General features: G+C 58.4%; 1 protein-coding gene across 4 annotated transcripts in view; it reads left to right on the top strand.

Annotated features, from left to right (window-relative positions):
• The window catches only part of PLEC (plectin), a 56,326-nt gene that overhangs the window by 3,217 nt on the left and 34,252 nt on the right, over nucleotides 1–18,857 (top strand). The window contains exon 1 of one of the 4 annotated variants that reach the window (XM_072949972.1): nucleotides 14,259–14,319. The exons of 2 other annotated variants lie outside the window; for them this stretch is intronic. In XM_072949972.1, coding sequence (XP_072806073.1) covers nucleotides 14,274–14,319 — 46 coding nt within the window. In that variant the 5' untranslated portion in view covers nucleotides 14,259–14,273. Of the gene's footprint in view, nucleotides 1–14,258; nucleotides 14,320–17,720; nucleotides 18,456–18,857 lie in introns of those variants that run through there. One more of the 4 variants, XM_072949966.1, reaches the window with a different exon arrangement.

Raw genomic sequence — 18,857 nt, 5'->3', positions numbered from 1 at the left:
TGCCAGCCTCGCTCGACCTGCGAGGCCGCTGGCGCCCAAGGAAGAGGCAGCACGCTAGGCAGAGCCCTGTGGTCATGCCCTTAATAGGGCATCCTGCGGCCGGGTGGGTGGGGTGGGCCGCTCCGGCCAAATGTCGTGTGTCCCGAGCCTATGCACGGCCAACACGTGGGTCAAGGCTGAGCTGTCCCCTGCCCCTCAGCTGGGTGCTTCCCCGAGGGGTGGGGATGGCTGCCACTGCCTGGCAGTGGGTCACATAGTTGCTGCCTCTCCTCACGTCCCCAAATTGGTGAGCACCTAGACTGCCATCCTTCCTTGGCAGGGACCCCTGTTACACCCCTTTCCTGTCCCCTGGGGAGCAGCTGTGGGCGTGGAGGGTCAGGGCAGCCCTCTTCCTCTTTAGAGGAGCTCACCCTGTGGCTTTGGCAGCCCCTCTTGCCCTGCTCCACACCCCCTGGCCCCTGGGGCCTTGGGATCTGCCCAGGCGCTCACTGATGTCAGCCGCCCACAGCCCAGTTGCCTGGTCTCTGGACTATGAGCAGGCGTGGACATAGCCCTGGCCGCTGGCCCACAGAGGCTTAGGGGCCTGGGAGTGAGCTGCTAGAGGGGTCGAGGTGGGGCCCTGGGCAGAGCTGGCCCAGAGCAGATCTAGCTCCACATGGCTGGTTATGCTGGCTCTGCCCTCCAAGGGCAGTTCAGGGAGAGAGGTCCTGCTGGGACCTTGCCTGGAGCCCTGGACAGTCGCTGTCCACCCACTGACCTCATGCAGTCAGGGGAGATTTCCCGGGGCCCAGGGCTCATCTCTGCTAGGCAGTCCTCCACTAACAGCTTTCACCGGGTCCCGGGCAGGGCGAATGCGCTGTATGGCTCTCCCTGTCAGTGCTGTGGCTGACCCGTTTGCCTCTGTGACTCGTGCACTTGGGCCAGGTAGAGACACTCCTGTGACAGTGGATCCTGAGCCTGACCACTGCACCTCCAGGGAGGGAGGGCACGTCTAGAGGGGACTCCACATGGCTGGCCAGGCCTTGGAGGCTCCGTCTGGACAGGTCCAGGGCAGAGAAGCATCTGCCTACTTGGGCCACAGCTCTCCTGGCAAACCCTAGGACAGAACTGATTATGAACTGGCTGCTCTGGTGTAAGTGGGGACACCTTCACAGAATAAAAAGTGCTTTGTTCTAGAATCCTCTTTGGTCTGATCACGTCCAGGGCTCTGTGCGATTCCAGAGCCTGGCAGGGTATCACGCCGGTGTGCCCCAGCCTGTGGAGCTGTGTTCTTCTCTACTCCCTCCGCGGAGGGGCCTACCTTGCAGGAGTGAGGCCTGACGGGACCCTGGGGCTTTCCCACCTCAGTGCCCCGTCCCAGCCCAGCTTCCCTGATGCCAGGGTTGGTGTCACCTGGCCCGTGTCTGCCTCCTGGGCTTGCCTGCTTCCTCCTGTGGAGGCCGGGCACCTGCCTGAGGTGGACCTGCTTGTGCCAGGGTGCGACCGCCTGAGTTGTGGCCCTGGCCTGAGGGTGGCTGAGAGTGGTAGGAGAGCCGGTCCTGGGGTCTGCTGTGCAACCAGGGTAGGGGAGGCTTCTGGGGCACCTTAAGTCTCTTCAGCTCCTGGCTTGAGCCAAGAGGATGGGTAGGGGGCTGTGCTGGGGCCACCGCCAAGACTCAGAAATGGCCCAGAGGAGGCCAGGTTATGGGCCACAGGCTTGACCGCTGCAAGCCCCTTGGACCTTCTGGAGGCCTGAGGCCCTGGTGGTCCATCCCTGGAGTGGAGGGCTACCCCCAGTGAGGGAGGGAGGTGGGGTTCCTAATTCAGCTGTTGAATGACTGCTGGGGACTGGGCTGGGGGACTGGAGTTCCCCTCTCCTGGGGCCCAGCAAGCACTGGCAGGCTCTGCCCTTGGGGACCCCTGCCTAGCCCTTCACACCCACTCCTGGCCCATCACTGGGCCCATGAAGGGCTCTGGCTTCTGCCTCCTGGCTTCTTCTCTGCTCTGGCATTGCCCGCTAGCCCTACCCTCGCCCTGCTGTCACCCACAGGATGCGCTTTCCCTGTCTGCCTCCAAAATCTGGCCTCTTAGCCCCTCGGCCCAGTGACCCTAAACCCCCAACTCCGCAGGCCTTACCCTAGACACTTCACTCCCCAGCTCTCCCTCTGGAATTCCCCAATCCTCCCCACATGATTAGTGCTCTTCCCAGAACATTCTTAGTTTCCTGTCTGCCTGAGTCCCTTGCCCCTCCCCATCCTCCCTGCCTTCCCTGCAGGGTGGATTCCTGTGAGGCTAAAGGCCACTGGGGCCTGTGGCTGGAGAGCTCTGGTGCTCCATGGGTGGGGCCTCCCACGCTGAGGACTCTGTGGGCTGGTGGGGGTCTCCGGAACCTGGCCTGCGTCAGTTCAGAGAGACTGGGCCAAGGGAGCCTGGAGAGGCCTGGGGTCAGGTGTAGGAAGGCAGGGTTAGGGCAGGGGAGAGTCCAGAAGATGCAGGTGAGTGGGCAGTGGGGGTAAGGGTGTGTGGTGAAGGAGTCCCCAGCCCCCATGGGAGGTGCTTTGTGCCTGGGGCCAGAGGCCTGTCCAGACAGACAAGGCATAAAATACAGGGCAGGGAGTGGGAGGGCCGGCCAGGAAGGCCTGGGTAGAGACTTCGAGGCTGTCCCATCTGGTCTGGGAGCAGGATGGTAACAGAGTCAGGTTGAGGGGACGGTGCGGAGGGCAGTGTTTGACGGTGCAGCCAAACCTGCTGTGGTGGTCCTGAGGGGGCAGTGGTGTGGAGAGGGGAGGGCAGAGGTGAGTACTGCCGGTGAGAGGGTGGGATGGCTGTGGGCCAGGTCCTCCAGGTAGGTGTTAGAGTGGGGAGCCTGCAGGAGGCGCCCACCTGGGAGACCTGCCCCGGTCTAGAGGAGCAGGGGCTGGAGAGAGACAGGAGCCGTGGTAGGCAGCGCCGGTGTTTCTGCGGGGCCTGCTGAGCACACTGAGCCGTGCTGCTTCGAGGCTCAGCCGCAGGGGCTTCCCTACCTCCCTGTCAGGCCCCGGCCTGCCCCATGCCACTGTGCCCGGCACCCTCCTCACGTGTCCCGCCCTCTGCTGTCCTGGACTCTGAGCCCAGTTATCTGTGACCCTGGCACCGGCCCAGGCTCTCAGCAGCCTTTGCAGGGTGCTCGCATGGGTGAGTGGGTGACAGCATGGGGTGGGGTGTCATCTTCGGTGGCCAGAGCTCAGCTAGCAGGATTGGAGGCTAGGGGTTATTTGGGGCTCTTTGTGGAGGGCTTTTGGTCTGTGTTTATGGTCAATAGCAAAATGTGCTAAAAACAAACAGGCACTCTGGAAGTAGATAAAGAAAAAAGGTGGGTCACACCTCTGGCCCCTAGTCTTGAGGCTGGGGTTACCACAGTGCGTGTGCGTGTGTGTGCTTGTGTGCGCGCGCGCGCGTGCGTGTGTGTGTGTGTGTGTGTGTGTGAGAGAGAGAGAGAGAGAGAATTCAATGGTTTTTAGCTATTAATAGACTTGTGAAATCATCACCACAATCGATTTCAGAACATTTGCATCATGCCCCTGGCCAACACTGATCTACTTTAGGTCTCGATGGATTCGCTTGCACTGGACATTTCATATAATGGAATCAGACAGTTTTGTGTCTGGCTTCCTTCACTCAGCATGTTGTCGAGGCTCACGATGTCCTGGTGTACTACGTCAGTACTTCATTCCTTCTTGTGGTGGGGTAATAAATACTCCATGGTATGGATAGACTACATCTTGCTTATCTTTTTTATGTTTCATGTTTATGTTTGCATGAGTTGATGGGTATTTGGGTTGTTTCCACCTTTTGTCTATTTTGAATAATGCTGCTCGAACACCTGTGTGCACATGTCTGTGTGGATATGTGTTTCCCTCTCTCGGGCCCAAGGCCAGGAGTGGAATTGCTGGAGCATGTGGGAACCTTACATTTACCTGTTTGGAGAGCTGCCAGGTTGGCTTCCAGAGCAGCTGCACCTTCTGCAGCCCCATGATTGTGGATAAGGTTTCCAATTTCTCCACATCCTCACCAACACTTATTATCATCTGCTTTTTTGATGATAGACATTTAGTCTTAGTGGGTGTGAAGTGTTCTCTCTTGATTTTGATTTGCATTTCCGTTGGCTAATGATGTTGAGCATTTTTGGTACATATTGGCTGTTTGTATGTCTTCTTTTGAGGAATGAATAGAGGTTTTATCCATTTTTAAATTGGGTTTTTATCTTTTTATTATTGAGTTGTAAGTGTTATTTATGAATTCTAGATACAAATTGTTTATCAGATATGTGCTTTACAAAAAATATTCTTTGATTCTGTAGACTGTCTTTTTATTTTTTGTCTCCTTCGGAGCACAGAAGGTTTTCGTTATGGTGAATCTAATGTGTCTGTTTTTTCTTGGTTGATTGTGCTTTGGTGTCGTATCTAGGAAGCTATTGCCTATTCCGAAGTCATGAAGATTTATGCCTATGTTTTCTTCCAAGAGTTTTATAATTTTAGCTCTTACATTTAGGTCTTTGATCTGTTTTGAATTAATTTTTGAGTATGGTGTGAGGTAGGGGTCCAACTTTATTCTTTTGCTTGTGGATATCCAGTTGTCCCATTACCATTTGTTGAAAAGATTTTTTTTTTCCTCCATTGAATTGTCTGGGCACCCTCATGCTTTTTATTGGGTACTAAATATTCCACTACACGGAAGTACCTCAGTTTATTTATCTGGTCCCTTTACATGGAAACTTGGGCTTATTGTTAAAAATGATTGTATTTCTGAATTGCCTTCCAGCATCGATGAGCTAGCAGATGCGAGGCAGACTAGGCCCAGTGCCTCGCCCGGTGGTTGATGAGTCTAGTGTGTTTTAATTTGAGTTTTTTGATTATTAATTAAAGTGAGTATCATTTATAGTTACTGTTTGTACTTTTTCTTTCATGAGTTCCCTGTTCCAAAGCATTGCTTGTTTCTCTACAGGGTGTTTTGTTTGCTTTTGAATTAGCAGGGCTCTTTATATATTATGAATATTAACTTCCTTGTCTATTATCAATGTTTCAAATTTTTCTCTCAGTTTGTTACTTTTTTAAAGTAAATTTTTAGCTGAAGTATAACATTCCTACAGAAATTAAACATATACAGCTTAGTTAAAACTCGGAGTTGCCTAGTGACCAGCACCTAGATCATGAAACAGCTGTTTTGCCTCTTAGAAGTTCCCCAGGGTCACCTGCCACTTAATTCCATGATGTCCTTGGCCATATGCACCTTTAAGTTCACCAGCCTCTTATTTTACGGCTCTGGAGTCTGTGTCCTGCTGAGACCTTCTTCCAGTTCTGGTGCGTGTTTCTGTTTTCTAACATCTTTGTCTTTAATCCATCTGGGATTTGTTCTGGGTTGAGGTGTGTGGGACACTCGGGGTGTCATGCCCAGGGTCTGGACATAGATTAGTGGGTGACAGAGAGGATTTTAAATATCTCCCAACCCACCAAACGCAGCTCCCTGAGGGCAGGGTCCACGTCCTGCTGCATCTCTGTTCTGTGGTTTGCAAATGAGCCAACAGATGGGCGGGAAGGTGGACCCTGAGCCGGACCCTTGCAGAAACCCTGACCAGGCGTGAAGTCCTGTAGGGGGCCCCAGAGAAGGTGCTGAGGACAGACCCAGTGGCGGTGACAGTGGGGCCTGGGAGCAGCAGGGGGAGGGCGGCACCTCTGCAAGGAGGTCAGTGGGAGAATAGGAGCCCGGTCCTGGGTGGAGTGCACTGGGGATGACTGTGAGACACGCGTGCTGGTGGCGATGCCGAGACGCTGGGAAATGCCAGGCAGAGCTGGGGAGACCAGGCTGGGGACAGTGCTTTGGGGCCTTTGCTAGGAAGAGAAGAGGCCTGAGCTCCGAGCCGGAGGAAGCCAGGGAAGCAGAGCAAGGGGCTGGGGCAGGGGCAGAGCCATGCCTGGGGTCTGGGCACAGGGAAGGGGAAGTGGCGCTGAACCAGGAGACGGCTGCCTGGGCAGGAGCTCTCGAGTGGGACAAGGCCCTTGGTGTGCCTGGCTTGGTCGTGAGGGATGGCAAGGACTCTGGTGAGACCTGTTGGGGGGGCGTGGTCAGATGGGAGGTGCTGAGAGTGTGGGGGTGAGAGGGGAGGTGTGAGACTGTGGGGTGTCAAGGGCGTGTGAGAGGGAAGCTGCCCCCCAGGGCGGAGTGGCGACACGGAGGCCACACTGTCAGCAGAGCGCCTGGCCCCAGGGCTGGTTACGTTCATCTCCTCTCCCGGCCTCTGGAGGTCCTTGGCCTGTAGCTGTGTCACTGCAGTTTCTGCCTCTGGTGTCAGCATGGCCTACTCCCCTGTCTTCTCCTCTGTCTCCTGTAAGGACACTTACGATTGATTTAGGGTCTCCCCTAAATCTAATCCCTTGCTCTGAGGTTAGTAACCCTGGACGACCTCACCTCAAGATTCTTGACTTAATTGCAACCACAAAGACCTTGCTTCCAAAAAAAGTGACATTCTTGGTTCTAAGGATTTGGAGGTAGACGAGTATTTTTGGAGCCACCATTGAACCCAATGCAGTCTGCCCTCTGGCCCCCTAAAATTCATGTCTGTCATGTGCAAGATACATTCACCCCATCCCCAGCATCCCCCAAAGTCTTGATCCATTACTGCAAGGAAGCTAAGTCCAAAATCTCACCTCAATCTTACCAGTGCCAGAGCCCCATGTCTCATCTAAATTGTCTAAATCAGGTATAGATGGGACTCTGGGTATTGGCCCACCCTGGGGCAAAATTTCTCTCCATTTGTGGGCTTGAGAAACTAGAAAGCACATTCTGTACTTCCAAAACACAATGGTGGGACAGGCATAGACAGACACCCCCATTCCGAAAGGGGGAAATGGAAGGAAATAAGCAGGCCGACAGCCCCGAGCGAGCTGGAGGCCCAGCAGGGCGGCTTCCGTTGAGTCAAGGGCCTCAGCGCAGCTCTGTGGCTGTACAGCTTCGCTCTTCCAGCCTCGGCCTCTGCGCCCATGGCTCCGTGCTGGGGCCAAAGCTCTGCCCTTGGAGTCATTCTCCCTAATTGTTTGGGCAGGTAACATGTGCCTGAAGCTCTGTTCCCCCATTTCCTGCATGTAGAGCCCCAGAATTCCAACAGCCCTCCTTCACTTCGTCCTGTGTCTATTCTCTGCCATCCGAGCTGGCAGCGCTTCTGCTGATCCTACATTCTCATAAGCCGTGTGGGTCTCCCGTGTGTGCCACAGGAATCTGTGTCATTGGGTAAGAGGTGTCCCTGCACAGCTCTTTGGGATGCACCCTCTCCAACCCTTATTTACGTTCAGATGGCTGAGCGGGTCTGTGAGTCAGACGCCAAATCTCTTCAGTGGAAGCTTGTCCAGTCACATCGTGGGCTTTCTCTCCAGAACACGCTTTCCTAACAGTGAGTCTCCCCACATAGCGCCTTCTGCCATCAGAATAGGCTGTGAATCTTCCAGGTCATCACACTAGTTCCTTTTTTGTTCAACAGTTCCTTCGACAAGTTACGTCTTTCCTCCTGCACTTTACTGTAAGGAACAGGAAAAACCCAAGTCACACCTTCCACGTTTTCTTGGAAACCTCCTCAGCTAAAGATCCAGGTTCATCACTGATAAGTCCTGCTTTCCATCCAGCGGTGGAATGCAGTTCAGCCAACGCCTTTAACACCCGCATTTCCACCAGCAGCCTGTTCAAGGCATTCTAGGCCTTTCCTGTCACACTCCTCAAAATTCTCCAGCCTCTGTCCATTGCCCAGTTCCAAAACCAGTTCCACACTTTCAGATGTTTGTCGCAATAGCACTCTGCTCCCAGTAACAAAATCTTTATTGACTTCCTGTGTCTGCCAAACAAATGACCACAAACAGGTGGTCTAAAACCACAGAAATCTATTCGCTCACAGTCTGGAGGCCAGAAGGCCAAAATCAAGGTGTTGGCATGGCTGTCCTTTCTCTGAAGGCTCTAGAGGGGAGCCGTCCTGCCTCTCCCAGCCCCTGGCAGTGTTGGTGCTCCTTGGTCTGTGGCTTCATCTCTCCCGTCTCTGCCCCATCTTCACACGGCTTTTCCTCTGGGTATCTCTTCTGTCGCTCATAAGGACACTCATCGTTATATTTAAGTACCAGCCAGATATTTCAGACGATCTCATCATGACACCCTTAACTTAATCACATCAGCCAAGACCCTATTTCCAAATAAGGTCACGGTCACAGTTGCCAGGGACTGTATCTTTTGGGGGCCACTGTTCAGGGCAGTCCCTCCAAGTTGCCCTGCCCAGCTTGACTGATGTAAAACTGCCACATCTTTTTGTCTTGTGCTTGTTGTTTTTAAAAAATGCGCGATCTTTTATAGTGTAAATTAATTTACTTACAACTTTGTGATTTAGTGTTATGGCATATTTTAGATACATGTAACTTCGTTTTACTTAATGTTACAGCAAACACATCTTTCTATGACATTAATTTACAGTATAATATTCTTTTATATGATAATCATATCCCACTTAAACTAATCTCCTCTCATGGAACATTAAGTTTATTTTTGTTTTTTTGTTTTGTTTTTGTTTTTTGGTATTGGAAACTGCTACATTGAACAGCTTTGTACTTGGATCCTTGTGCACCTATGACGGTTGTTAGAAATTAAATTTGTGGGTCAAATAGCATGCAGAATTTAAGCTCTAGCGACACCAAGGTACCATTTCTCACCTACTAGATTGGCGAAGACCCAGAAGCCTGGATCTCTGGATTGTATTGGTGAAAGTGTGGGAACCAGGCCAATGGAAGTGTCTATCAGATCTAAGAATGCAGTGTGCGTGTCAGAACAGGGGCGGCTGCCACCCACCCGAGTGCCCACTCCGGTGACAGGCCTCCCAGGGCAGGGGTGGCTGCGCTCCACGGTGCAGACCTCCGAGTGTGGGGTGATGGAAAACGGAGGGTCTGAACAGCGCGCGTGAGGCGTCACTTTTTGTGTTAAAAGAGGGAAAACCAAGAATCTTGTTTGTATTTACTTGGTTTTCCATAAAGAAATTCCGCGAGAATAGACAGGAGGCCAGTGCTGACAGTGATTGCCAGACTGTGTGTCAGGGCGGGGAGAGGAACTTTTCACTGTCTGCTCAGGGGCTGAGTCAGGTGAATATTTCCTATTCAAACACAGTATTTAAAGAAAGTTTCTAAGATGTGTGCTAGGGGTTACAGCAGCACCCGAAAGGGCTCGCTCCCTAACCTGCCCAGCACCCAGTGTTATGGTCTCTAACCAGTGACAGAACCCCGCCGGTCTGAGACACAGTCACGCGAGGGAGTAGGCGAAGCAATTACTAACCGGGCCGGCGGGCGGCCTGGCGCTGCCTCGGTGCCAGAGGCCGGCTCCTGCCTGGAGGGCGCTGCGGCGGGCACGGGGCCTCGGCGTGGGGGGCGCCTCCTGCCCGCGCGCCTGCGGGGCTTTCTGCACTGAAGCGCTGGCGGATTTTTGTTTGTCTTACTCCCGAGTAGTTTGTATCTTGCATTGCCAGTGAAGGGTGTTTCCCCATCACATCCTCCTAGCTCCTCATTAGCCTGTAAGATCTCTCGGGTCTATGAGAAGGGTGCGTGCCGCCGCCACTTCCCCGAGCTTTTGCTGGTTCTGGTGGGCGACAGCGCAGTTGGTCTGGCGGCCCGGGGGGCAGAGACGAGCGGCTGGGAGCACCCTGCGCGTCCTGAGCTGTCCCCAGAGCCGTGCTCAGACGGCCCCCTTCCCCCTCACACACCCTGGGTTGACCTCTGTGAAGAAGGCTGAGCCCAGAGGCTGGCCAGGGCGGATGTGGGTTTAGGAAGTGTCCCGAGACACCATGCTGAGCCTCACAGCCCTGCCTCCCTACTGTGCCAGGTTCTGTGGGGCCGGTGGGGAGGACCCTGGAGGGTGTCACCATCGGACTCAGAGGGACGTCTGTTCCCACGTTAACGATGTACTGCCAGCCCTCTGTATTTGAGGACTTTAGCCTCAGATAGAAATGCTTGGGCGGGAGGATTCCAGACAGTTTCAAAAAGCAAAACTTGAATTTGCCCTGCATGCTCAAAGGCCACTATTCGCATAACATTTACATTATACTTACAACTATGTACGCAGCGTTGACGCTGTGCCAGGTTATATGCAAATACTACTCCAGTTCATCTAAGGGACTTGAGCATCCCAGGATTTCGGTATTGCCTGGGGTCTGAGAACCAGTTCCTCTCAGATACTGAGGGATGTCTGTACTGCCTTTCCTAGTCGCTGGACCACTTCTTAAAAATCAGAAATGCTGGTGGGTTTTTATCCACTGAGTTGTCAGCATTTTTGAGATCAACATACCAGTCTTCTCCTTTAATCTGTTGATGAAGTGAACCTCTGTTAACAGAGCTCCCGGGAAGTACCTCATCCTTGAACTGCAAGACACCTTTGTGTCCAGGCCTGGGGTGCGGGGACGATTAGCAGCGCTCCAGAGGCCCAGACAAGCGTCCCTGCCTTAGAGGGCACTGTCCTTGCTGGGAGGAAACCACAGGGGTTTGTGCAGCAGGACAAGACAGGACAGGAGGGGACTCGCCCCGGGGCAGCAGGGGTGGCCGCAGGGCTGGGGCAGGACCTGATGAGTGAGTGAGAGTCCTCGACTGCTTTACACAGAGTCCCTGGAGGCGGAGGGCAGTGCGGTCCTGGAGGGGAAAAGGGTGGCGGTGGGGACCGCGGGGAGAGGATAGGCTTGAGAGATATCTGGGGGCCTCCCAATGGATGGAACATGGGAGTGGGACGCAGGACCCCTCCCCAAAGTCTCCAGGTGACACCTGGTAACGGTGCTGTTTTTGACCTGGGCTGCAGCGAGGGAGAGCTGGACAGGGCACCAGAGGGCAACCTGGCCTTCACCAGGACCCCCTGGAGCCAAGGTGGCTCCCCACCCCGGCCATGTGTTGGACCTGTGTGTGGTGAGGCTGCACAGGGCAACTGTTCTGGCTGAATTCATGCTGTCAGTGCCCAGTGGCTGCCCAGACGGAGCAATGTTCTACCCTAGCCTGGCAGCTTCCCCAGAGGTCAAGGCTGATGCTGAGCTGAGGTTGAGGGGCAAGGCCTGGTGGTGCAGGGGAGCTGGCCCCGTGTTCCCATTGCAGGGGGGCTACCTGTCAGAGCGGACATCACCTGTGGGCACGGTCTGTCATGGGGTTTCACTGGGCCTGGACTCCCTGGGTGACTGAGGGGGCCCTATGTGGAAGGTGTCTGCTGGCAGAGCCTACAGCTTGCTGTCCTGTGTCCCCCGTCCAGGATCACCCAGATCACCTGCCCATCAGGCACTAGTGGGCTCCAACAGGGCAGCTGCTCCGGGGGCTGGGCATGGGTCTGAAGCTGGGGAGCCCTGGAGGGGAGCACCAGCTTGGAGGCAGGCAAGGCCTTGGGAGCAGTGGGGCAATCTGAATGGTGGGTGAGGGGTGTAGGGGCAGGGACCCGTCCTAAGGGTCACACCAGCCAGGGCCTCAGGGGGCTTGTGAGGAGGAGGGCTTTCCCAGACAGATGGACTGGGAAACGGGAAGGCCCTGGCTGTGGTGTGAGGCTGAGCTTGGGTTCCAGGGACCACGAGGGCATGAGATGCCTCCTGGAATTTGTAGAAAGCTTTGAGACGGTTCTGCCTGGCCCAGGGTGTGAGTCCTTGGCCTGGGTGACCTGACAGGGCCCCAGCTGGGCGTGGGAAAGCTGTGCTGGGTTAGACCACCTGCCCTCTTGAGGACCCCGGGGTTAGACCTTCTGGGCAGCGAGGCTGTGAAAGCTGAGGTCTGGAGGGAGGGCTGAGGCCTTTGCTTATCCACCGGAGCCTCACTGCCCACGTCTCTTGCCCCCAGGCCCTTGTCCATGGTAGTCTGAGGGACCTCCCTGGCCCAGTGTGACCCACCCCCTCTACGGCTCTGTCTCCAGCCTCCCTCCCCACCTCCTTTGGGATTGGCCAGACTCCTTCTCTGTCTACTTTGGGACTTTGTGTGTGTATCCATCTTCCTTTGCTGTCTAGCTGCAACCTGTCCTTCCACTCCGCCTTGGCTGCCCTGTCCTCGAGGAAGCCTGCTCTGAGAAGAAACCAGGGAACAGGCTCAGTGTGTCCTGTGGAGTCTGTTTAGGGGCTGTGGGCCATGCCCACCTCCCAGGCCTCAACTCGTGGCTGCAGTTTGGGGCAGACTGGGCAGGGCAGGCTGAAGGCCTTGTCACTGGGCCTTCCAGTTGCCACTCCTCCACAAGCCCCTGTTTGCGAGTGGCTGCAAGTGACTGCAGTGGGTGGCCTGATTGAGTGGCCAGTTAAGGGCTTGGGACATTCCTTCTCTGTCCTGCATGGTTCTGAAAAGTTAGGAAAAGCCACCTAATTGTGCCTGATCCCTGTGTTACCCCATTACTTGCTTTCTGCTCTCACCTTTTCAGTAGCTTAAAATTGGGATCTTATAAAATTCAGTTATATGCAGTTTTAAAACTAGAACAAGCACTGAGTTTTTTGTGCAGGTGAGTTTTCCTGTAGCTTTTAGATCTGTTTGTTTAACTGTCTATCAGTTTCACTTGAGTTTTTTTTTTTAACAGGGGGAGGTAATTATGTGTATTTATTTATTTTAATGGAGGTAGGTAGTGGGGATTGAACCCAGGACCTTGTGCATGCTAAGCATGAGCTCTGCCACTGAGCTACACCCTTCCTCCTCTCTTGAGGTTTAATGAGGAAGTGCTGTTCAGTCACGGGCTGAATTTAGGTTCATCTGGAAGTAGCTAATAAAAAAGTAAATAGGAATTTGGGTGAAAGGAATCCCAAAGTCCTGTGTTAACTTCTCACATTACTGTTCACCCCAGGCTTGCAACTGTTCTTTCCTGAGACCTGCCTGTGCCCTAGATGGGTTGAGTCCTGAGAAGGGCAGGGATGGGGTGTGAGGGCCTCCAGAGCAGCCAGGCCTTGAGCCCATGTGGGGCTGCACCTGCTTCTTTGTTCATCAGGCTGAGCCTGTACCTGTGGGCACTGCTGGCTTCGCCCCTGTGCTGTCCTAATGTCCTGCCCACAGTCCAGACCTGACACACAGTGGGCCTGCCTGCAGAAAGGTGCGGGTGCCTGAAGGAGGCGGCCTGGCTGGGCAGGGTGTGGGTCCCAAGAGACCAGGAGGGGCCTTGGGGTGAGGATGAAGAAAGGATTTGGGATGTGGGCCTGGCAGAGACTGAGGCTGTCAGCACAGGGGACTGGGGTGGAATGGGACGGTCCAGTCCTGGGGCCAACGTGGACGTGGTGTGTGCCAAGGTGTGCGCAAGGTGTGCGCATCTGTTTACGGCTTCCTGTAGCACCACGAGTGAGGCAGTGCTGGTCCCACTGGGCAGCGCAGCGCTGACCCTCTACCCAAGGAGCAGGCAGTGGCCAGGAGGCTGATCCTGTCAGCAGTAGAGGTGGCACTGCAAGGGGACCCTGCAAGGTGCTGGGCCTGGCCAGGTGGTGGCAGGTGGACAGACTGGAAGGTGGAGCCACCAAGACCTGTGGGGCTGGCCATGGGGATGATGACCACAGAGTGTTGGCCTGAACCACTGGGTGTTAAATGGTGGTGAATCTGCAAATCTGGGAAGACAAGAGCATCCCAAGACAAGCCTGGTGGGGATTTCCTCAATGGGAGAGGCCGAGGCTGGGGTGACACTGGATGTGTCATCTTGGGAGTCAGGGAGCACAGGGTATCTTTGAGTCACAAGATGGAATGAGGTGACCCAGAGGAGCATGTGTGTGGAAGAAGGCCCCCAGCTGAGGCAAGAGGCCACAGGGCAGAGACAATGAATGGGGCATGGAAGGTGGGGAAGTGAATAGTGGTGAGGAAGGAGCCTCCAGCCTCTGCCCTGGTGGGATCCACCCTCCCTTCTCACCCAGGGTGCTGGTTGAGGAGGTCTCGGAGAGGCCCAGTCTGGTGGGTGTCTCCCGCAGGGAGTGAGTAGCCATGGCTTCGAGTTCAGGGAAGCCACGTGCACGAAGCAGCCAGGAGGGAGACCGGTGGGGGGTACTGTGGGGTGGGGTGGGTCCAGCCTGGTGGCCTGGCAGTCTGGCTGGAGTTAGCGGGGTCAGGCGCCAGGGAGAGGGGGTGGGGAAGGATGGGCACTGTGTACCAGGGACGCGAGCATGCGCTGGCCGGCCTTGCCCTGCGCATTGATCAGCTGAAGCCCCGCCCCGACCGGCAAGGACCGCCCCGCGCCTCCCAGCTCCTCCCCCAGGCTGCGGCTCTGGCCTGGGCAGTGCAGTGCGGGGCTGCACTCTGCGTGGCGGCCGCCGTGGCCCTCAGTCCGGCGGAGACAGAGACATGGACCCCTCGCGAGCTATCCAGCATGAGATCAGCTCCCTCAAAGGTGCGGGCTGGGGACGGGCCCCGAGCCGGGGAAGTGTGGGGGCGCGGACCAGGCAGTGACCTCTAGCTGGGTGCTGGCCTTGCAGGGCAGCGGTCAGGAGCTGCCACCCCAGGGGCAGCTTTGGGAGTGAGGAGTTGGAGCCGCAGAAGACCCCAGGCCCATGCCCCGCCAGGACTCCACCTGGTGCGGGGTCTGCCCGGGGCTGGCAGGAAGGCGACTCCAGCTGCAGCCCTGCAGCCCTGCAGCGAGTGTCTGCTGCGGCTTCGGGGGGGCGGGGCGGAAGTGGGAGGGTGCCTCTGGAACCGGTCGGCCCTTTCTCTCCTCTTGGACTCTGCAGAGCCCCCGCCCCGCTTGCCGACCTGCCCCGCAGCGTCCAGGGGACGGGTCAGGGCCTTGGGGATCTCTGCGGGGAGGCGCCAGGCGGGCTGGCCCCGGGCAAGTCCACACTGCGGCTCTTTGTTCTGGGATGGGGGTGCTGGGGGCTGCCGTAAGGCCCCAACTGGTTGCCCTGGAAACCTGGAGGGGCCTTGAATCTGCGGGAGGGGGCCGCCCTTTCCGCCTGCCCCAGCCCTCCCAGTGCTGAATCAGCAGCTGCGGCGGCGGTGCCCGCAGGGTGGGGGCAGGGCATAAAGGGGCGTTCTCCCAGCCCTGGGACCTGGACGGCGCCCGAACCCGGGGCGCGGGGTTGGGGGGGGGGCTGTGGGATGTGCGCTGGAGCTGGCCTGGCCGGCGGGAACATCTTGCTCCAGGCTCCTCCCTGCTCCTTCCCTCATCCCCCGAGGGCAGGCTGGGGAGGGAGGAGGATTTCCCCCGGGCCCCGCCCCCTTCCTTGGGCGCCCCAAATTGCAGCCTTCTGCCGGGGATGGCTTGGGGAATGACAGGGCTGAGTGGGTTGGCCAAAGACTCGTGCAAGCCCGCGCAGGAGGAATAGAGAGCTTAGGTCCCAGTGTTTGAGGGCCCTAGGTGTGGCTTGGAATCCTTTTGGGAGGGGGACATGCTTTGAGGTCAGACCTGGAAAATGTGCATGAACGTATGGGGCGGCTAGGAGGGAGAGGAGGTCAGTGTGGGGCTGTGAGGCGGGAGGCGAGGAGCGCAGGAGGGCTGACGGAAAGGCCAGGAGTGGGCTTTCCGTGGGCACAGGCTGAGAAGGGCCACTGGCCTGAGCTCCGGCCTGAATCCACGACTGATGTGGTTCCTGAAGCCACGGCCCTGGTAGCCGGCAGGGTCCGCAGGCGCTGCTAGGCTGAGGGGGCGTGGCCGCTGCCCGCTCGCGCAGCCTGCGGTGCGTTTTCCCTGGGCCGGCGCCCCACCCTCCCGAGCTGGTGTCCCTGGGGGCTGGCTCCCTTCCCGCCCGGCTGGCTGTAGGGGACGAGTGGAGGAAGAGTGGCGCCGCAGAGGGCTGGCGGGCAGGCTGTGCCTGCAGTTTCCTCTGCCACAACTCCGCGTGTGCATGCGTGTGTGCGTGTGTTGGGGGCCGGCTCTGCGGTGTCATGGCAACGGCCTCATAAACCCGCCCCCACGCGCTGCCTGTTGGCCGCCTGCCCGCCGGCGCCTCCCACTTCAGGATTCCCCCCCTCGCCCCGTCCTATTTATAATCAGTTCCCGGGTTAGCAGTGCATGGTGGGAATGGGTGTGTCGGCTTGGGGGAGGCGGGAGAACGCGGGTCCAGGTGTGGGTCGGCCCAGCTGGAAGCAGGAGAGCGGGCTGTTGGATGGGATGGGGAGGCACAGGGTGTCCACGGCTGGAGCCTCATCTGTGAGGGCCTGGGGGTGACTGCTGGGTGTGGCTGGGCAGGCTCCAGGGTCCTCATGTGGGCCCCTGACCACTTGGGCCCCGACCCCCTCCTGGGGTGGTGCTCCTTTCCTCTGCTTCTGCCCAGCCAGCCCGCAGGCAGGCTCTCAGGCCGCCCCGGATGGGGCGCCTCGTGGCAGCAGGGGCGCCAGGACCAGGGTGGCAGAGACTTGGTGACTTTGGTTCCCCGTGACAGACAAGAGTTTCTGGGCTCCTGCGGGAGCTGGCCTGGGGTGGTGGTGGATGGTGGCCCCACTTAGAGCCCCCCACCCTGTGCCCTACTCAGGGTGCTTGGGCTTGCAGTGGGCTCCACATTCCTGGGCCACCCTGGATCTGGAGTGGCATGGGAAGTGTTAAATAGCGCCGTCTGGGTCTGGCATTTGGAGGTGGGGGCTCTGTTCCTCTGCCTGCTTGATGGACAGCAGCCAGTGGTGCCCTGCCCATGTGCTATAGCAGCTGTCCCTGCCACTCCCCTCAGACCCCTGCCCCACAAGACCCCAGCTGCCTCCTCAGACCCCTGCCCCCCAAGACCCCAGCTGCCTCCTCAGACCCCTGCCCCCCAAGACCCCAGCTGCCTCCTCAGGCCCCTGCCCCCCAGGACCCCAGCTGCCTCCTCAGACCCCTGCCGCCCAAGACCCCAGCTGCCTCCTCAGGCCCCTGCCCCCCAAGACCCCAGCTGCCTCCTCAGGCCCCTGCCCCCCAGGACCCCAGCTGCCTCCTCAGACCCCTGCCGCCCAAGACCCCAGCTGCCTCCTCAGGCCCCTGCCCCCCAAGACCCCAGCTGCCTCCTCAGGCCCCTGCCCCCCAAGACCCCAGCTGCCTCCTCAGGCCCCTGCCCCCCAAGACCCCAGCTGCCTCCTCAGGCCCCTGCCCCCCAGGACCCCAGCTGCCTCCTCAGGCCCCTGCCCCCCAAGACCCCAGCTGCCTCCTCAGGCCCCCCAAGACCCCAGCTGCCTCCTCAGGCCCCTGCCCCCCAAGACCCCAGCTGCCTCCTCAGGCCCCTGTCCCCCAAGACCCCAGCTGCCTCCTCAGGCCCCTGCCCCCCAGGACCCCAGCTGCCTCCTCAGACCCCTGCCCCCCAGGACCCCAGCTGCTTCCTCAGGCCCCTGCCCCCCAAGACACCAGCTGCCTCCTCAGACCCCTGCCCCCCCAAGACACCAGCTCTCCGCAGACCTCAAGTGCCCCCTTCTTCCACTCCCGCCCCATGGCCCAGCACCCTCTTCAGGCCCTTGTGAATCCATGGGGCCCTGAGACCACAACCCTGAGTTGGGTTCCCAGTGTAAGGACCCCCTCCTGCCCTCTGTGCTCTCAGCTTCCCTTCTGCCACCCTCTTAGGTTCTTGGCCCACGGCCACTCCCGTCCCCCTCCGCCTAGTCTTGGGAGCCTTGAAGGAAGTGTTTAGAAACTGATGTAATTTCTGACGTGGAGCTGCGGGGCCGTGGGGCTGGGAGGGGAGGGGACTGCCTTGGGGGTGGCCGTGGCTGTGAGGTGCCCCCCAGTCTGTAAGGGGCCCCCTTGGCTGTGGGTGGGAGGGGCCGCCCATGCTGCTGAGTCAGAGGGGGCTGGCCTGGGCGTCCTGAGGGGAGGGCCGGCAGGAGGCTCCCGCCAGCGGTGGGCAGGCCCAGTGCCGGCAGGAATCCACGGAGCCAGAGAGCCAGGCGCCTGCGAGCCACAAGCCCGGAGCCCGCGCCCTTGAGCTCAGCACACAGCCTGCCTGCCCCGTCGGCCCTGTTGCACCTTGTGCCGAGGGCACCTCCTTGGGCCTCCTCCCTGTGCCCCGCCCGCTGCCCTCGACTCACCGGCAGCCATGGTGGCTGGCATGCTCATGCCGCTGGACCAGCTGAGAGCCATTTACGAGGTGCTCTTCCGAGAGGGTGTGATGGTGGCCAAGAAGGACCGGCGGCCCTGCAGCCTGCACCCCCATGTGCCAGGCGTCACCAACCTGCAGGTCATGCGTGCCATGGCCTCCCTGCGGGCGCGGGGCCTGGTTCGGGAGACTTTTGCCTGGCGCCACTTTTACTGGTACCTCACCAACGAGGGCATTGCCCACTTGCGCCAGTACCTGCACCTGCCACCGGAGATCGTGCCTGCCTCTCTGCAGCGTGTGCGCCGCCCTGTCGCCATGGTGATGCCTGCGCGCCGCACGCCCCACATGCAGGCCATACAGGGTTCCCTGGGATGCCCGCCCAAGCGGGGGCCATTGCCAGCTGAGGACCCTGCCCGTGAGGAGCGGTGGGTCTACCGCCGGAAGGAGCCTGAGGAGAGGGCATCTGAGTCCCCTGTGGTGCCCGCCACCACCGCAGGGACTCTGGCGAGGCCTGGCCCGGAGCCTGCCCCAGCCACAGGTAGCTGTGTCCTGGCCCCAGAATGGGGGATGGGAGGGGCTGCTGGGGCAGGGCGGGGGGTGTGTGTACCTGGGATTGGTGGGCTGGGGTGGCCGGCGAGTGTGCAAGAGCTTTGCTCCCGCCAGCAGGTGGCGTGCTCTCTGTCTGGGCGCAGGGCGCTCTGGTCAGTTGATCCACATGGCTCCTCCTCCTGGCTTGAGGACCTTGGGGTGGGTAGGCCAAGGAGGAGCCCATCGTCAGGCACACCCCGGGGCTAGGGGTGGGGCTTGCAGTGCCTGGACTGGCAGGACCAGCTGTTAGCACAGCCCTGCCCCGCACCAGCTGGGCCCTCTCCCAGCGCTGCCCGCATCCTGTGCCCTGCTTACCCCTCTCCCTGCCCCAGTGACTTGTCTGCCCTGAGGC

The sequence above is a fragment of the Vicugna pacos genome, chromosome 25, assembly GCF_048564905.1.
Source record: "Vicugna pacos chromosome 25, VicPac4, whole genome shotgun sequence".
Taxonomy (NCBI): Eukaryota; Metazoa; Chordata; class Mammalia; order Artiodactyla; family Camelidae; genus Vicugna; species Vicugna pacos.
This window is presented reverse-complemented; position numbering and strand designations above follow the sequence as displayed.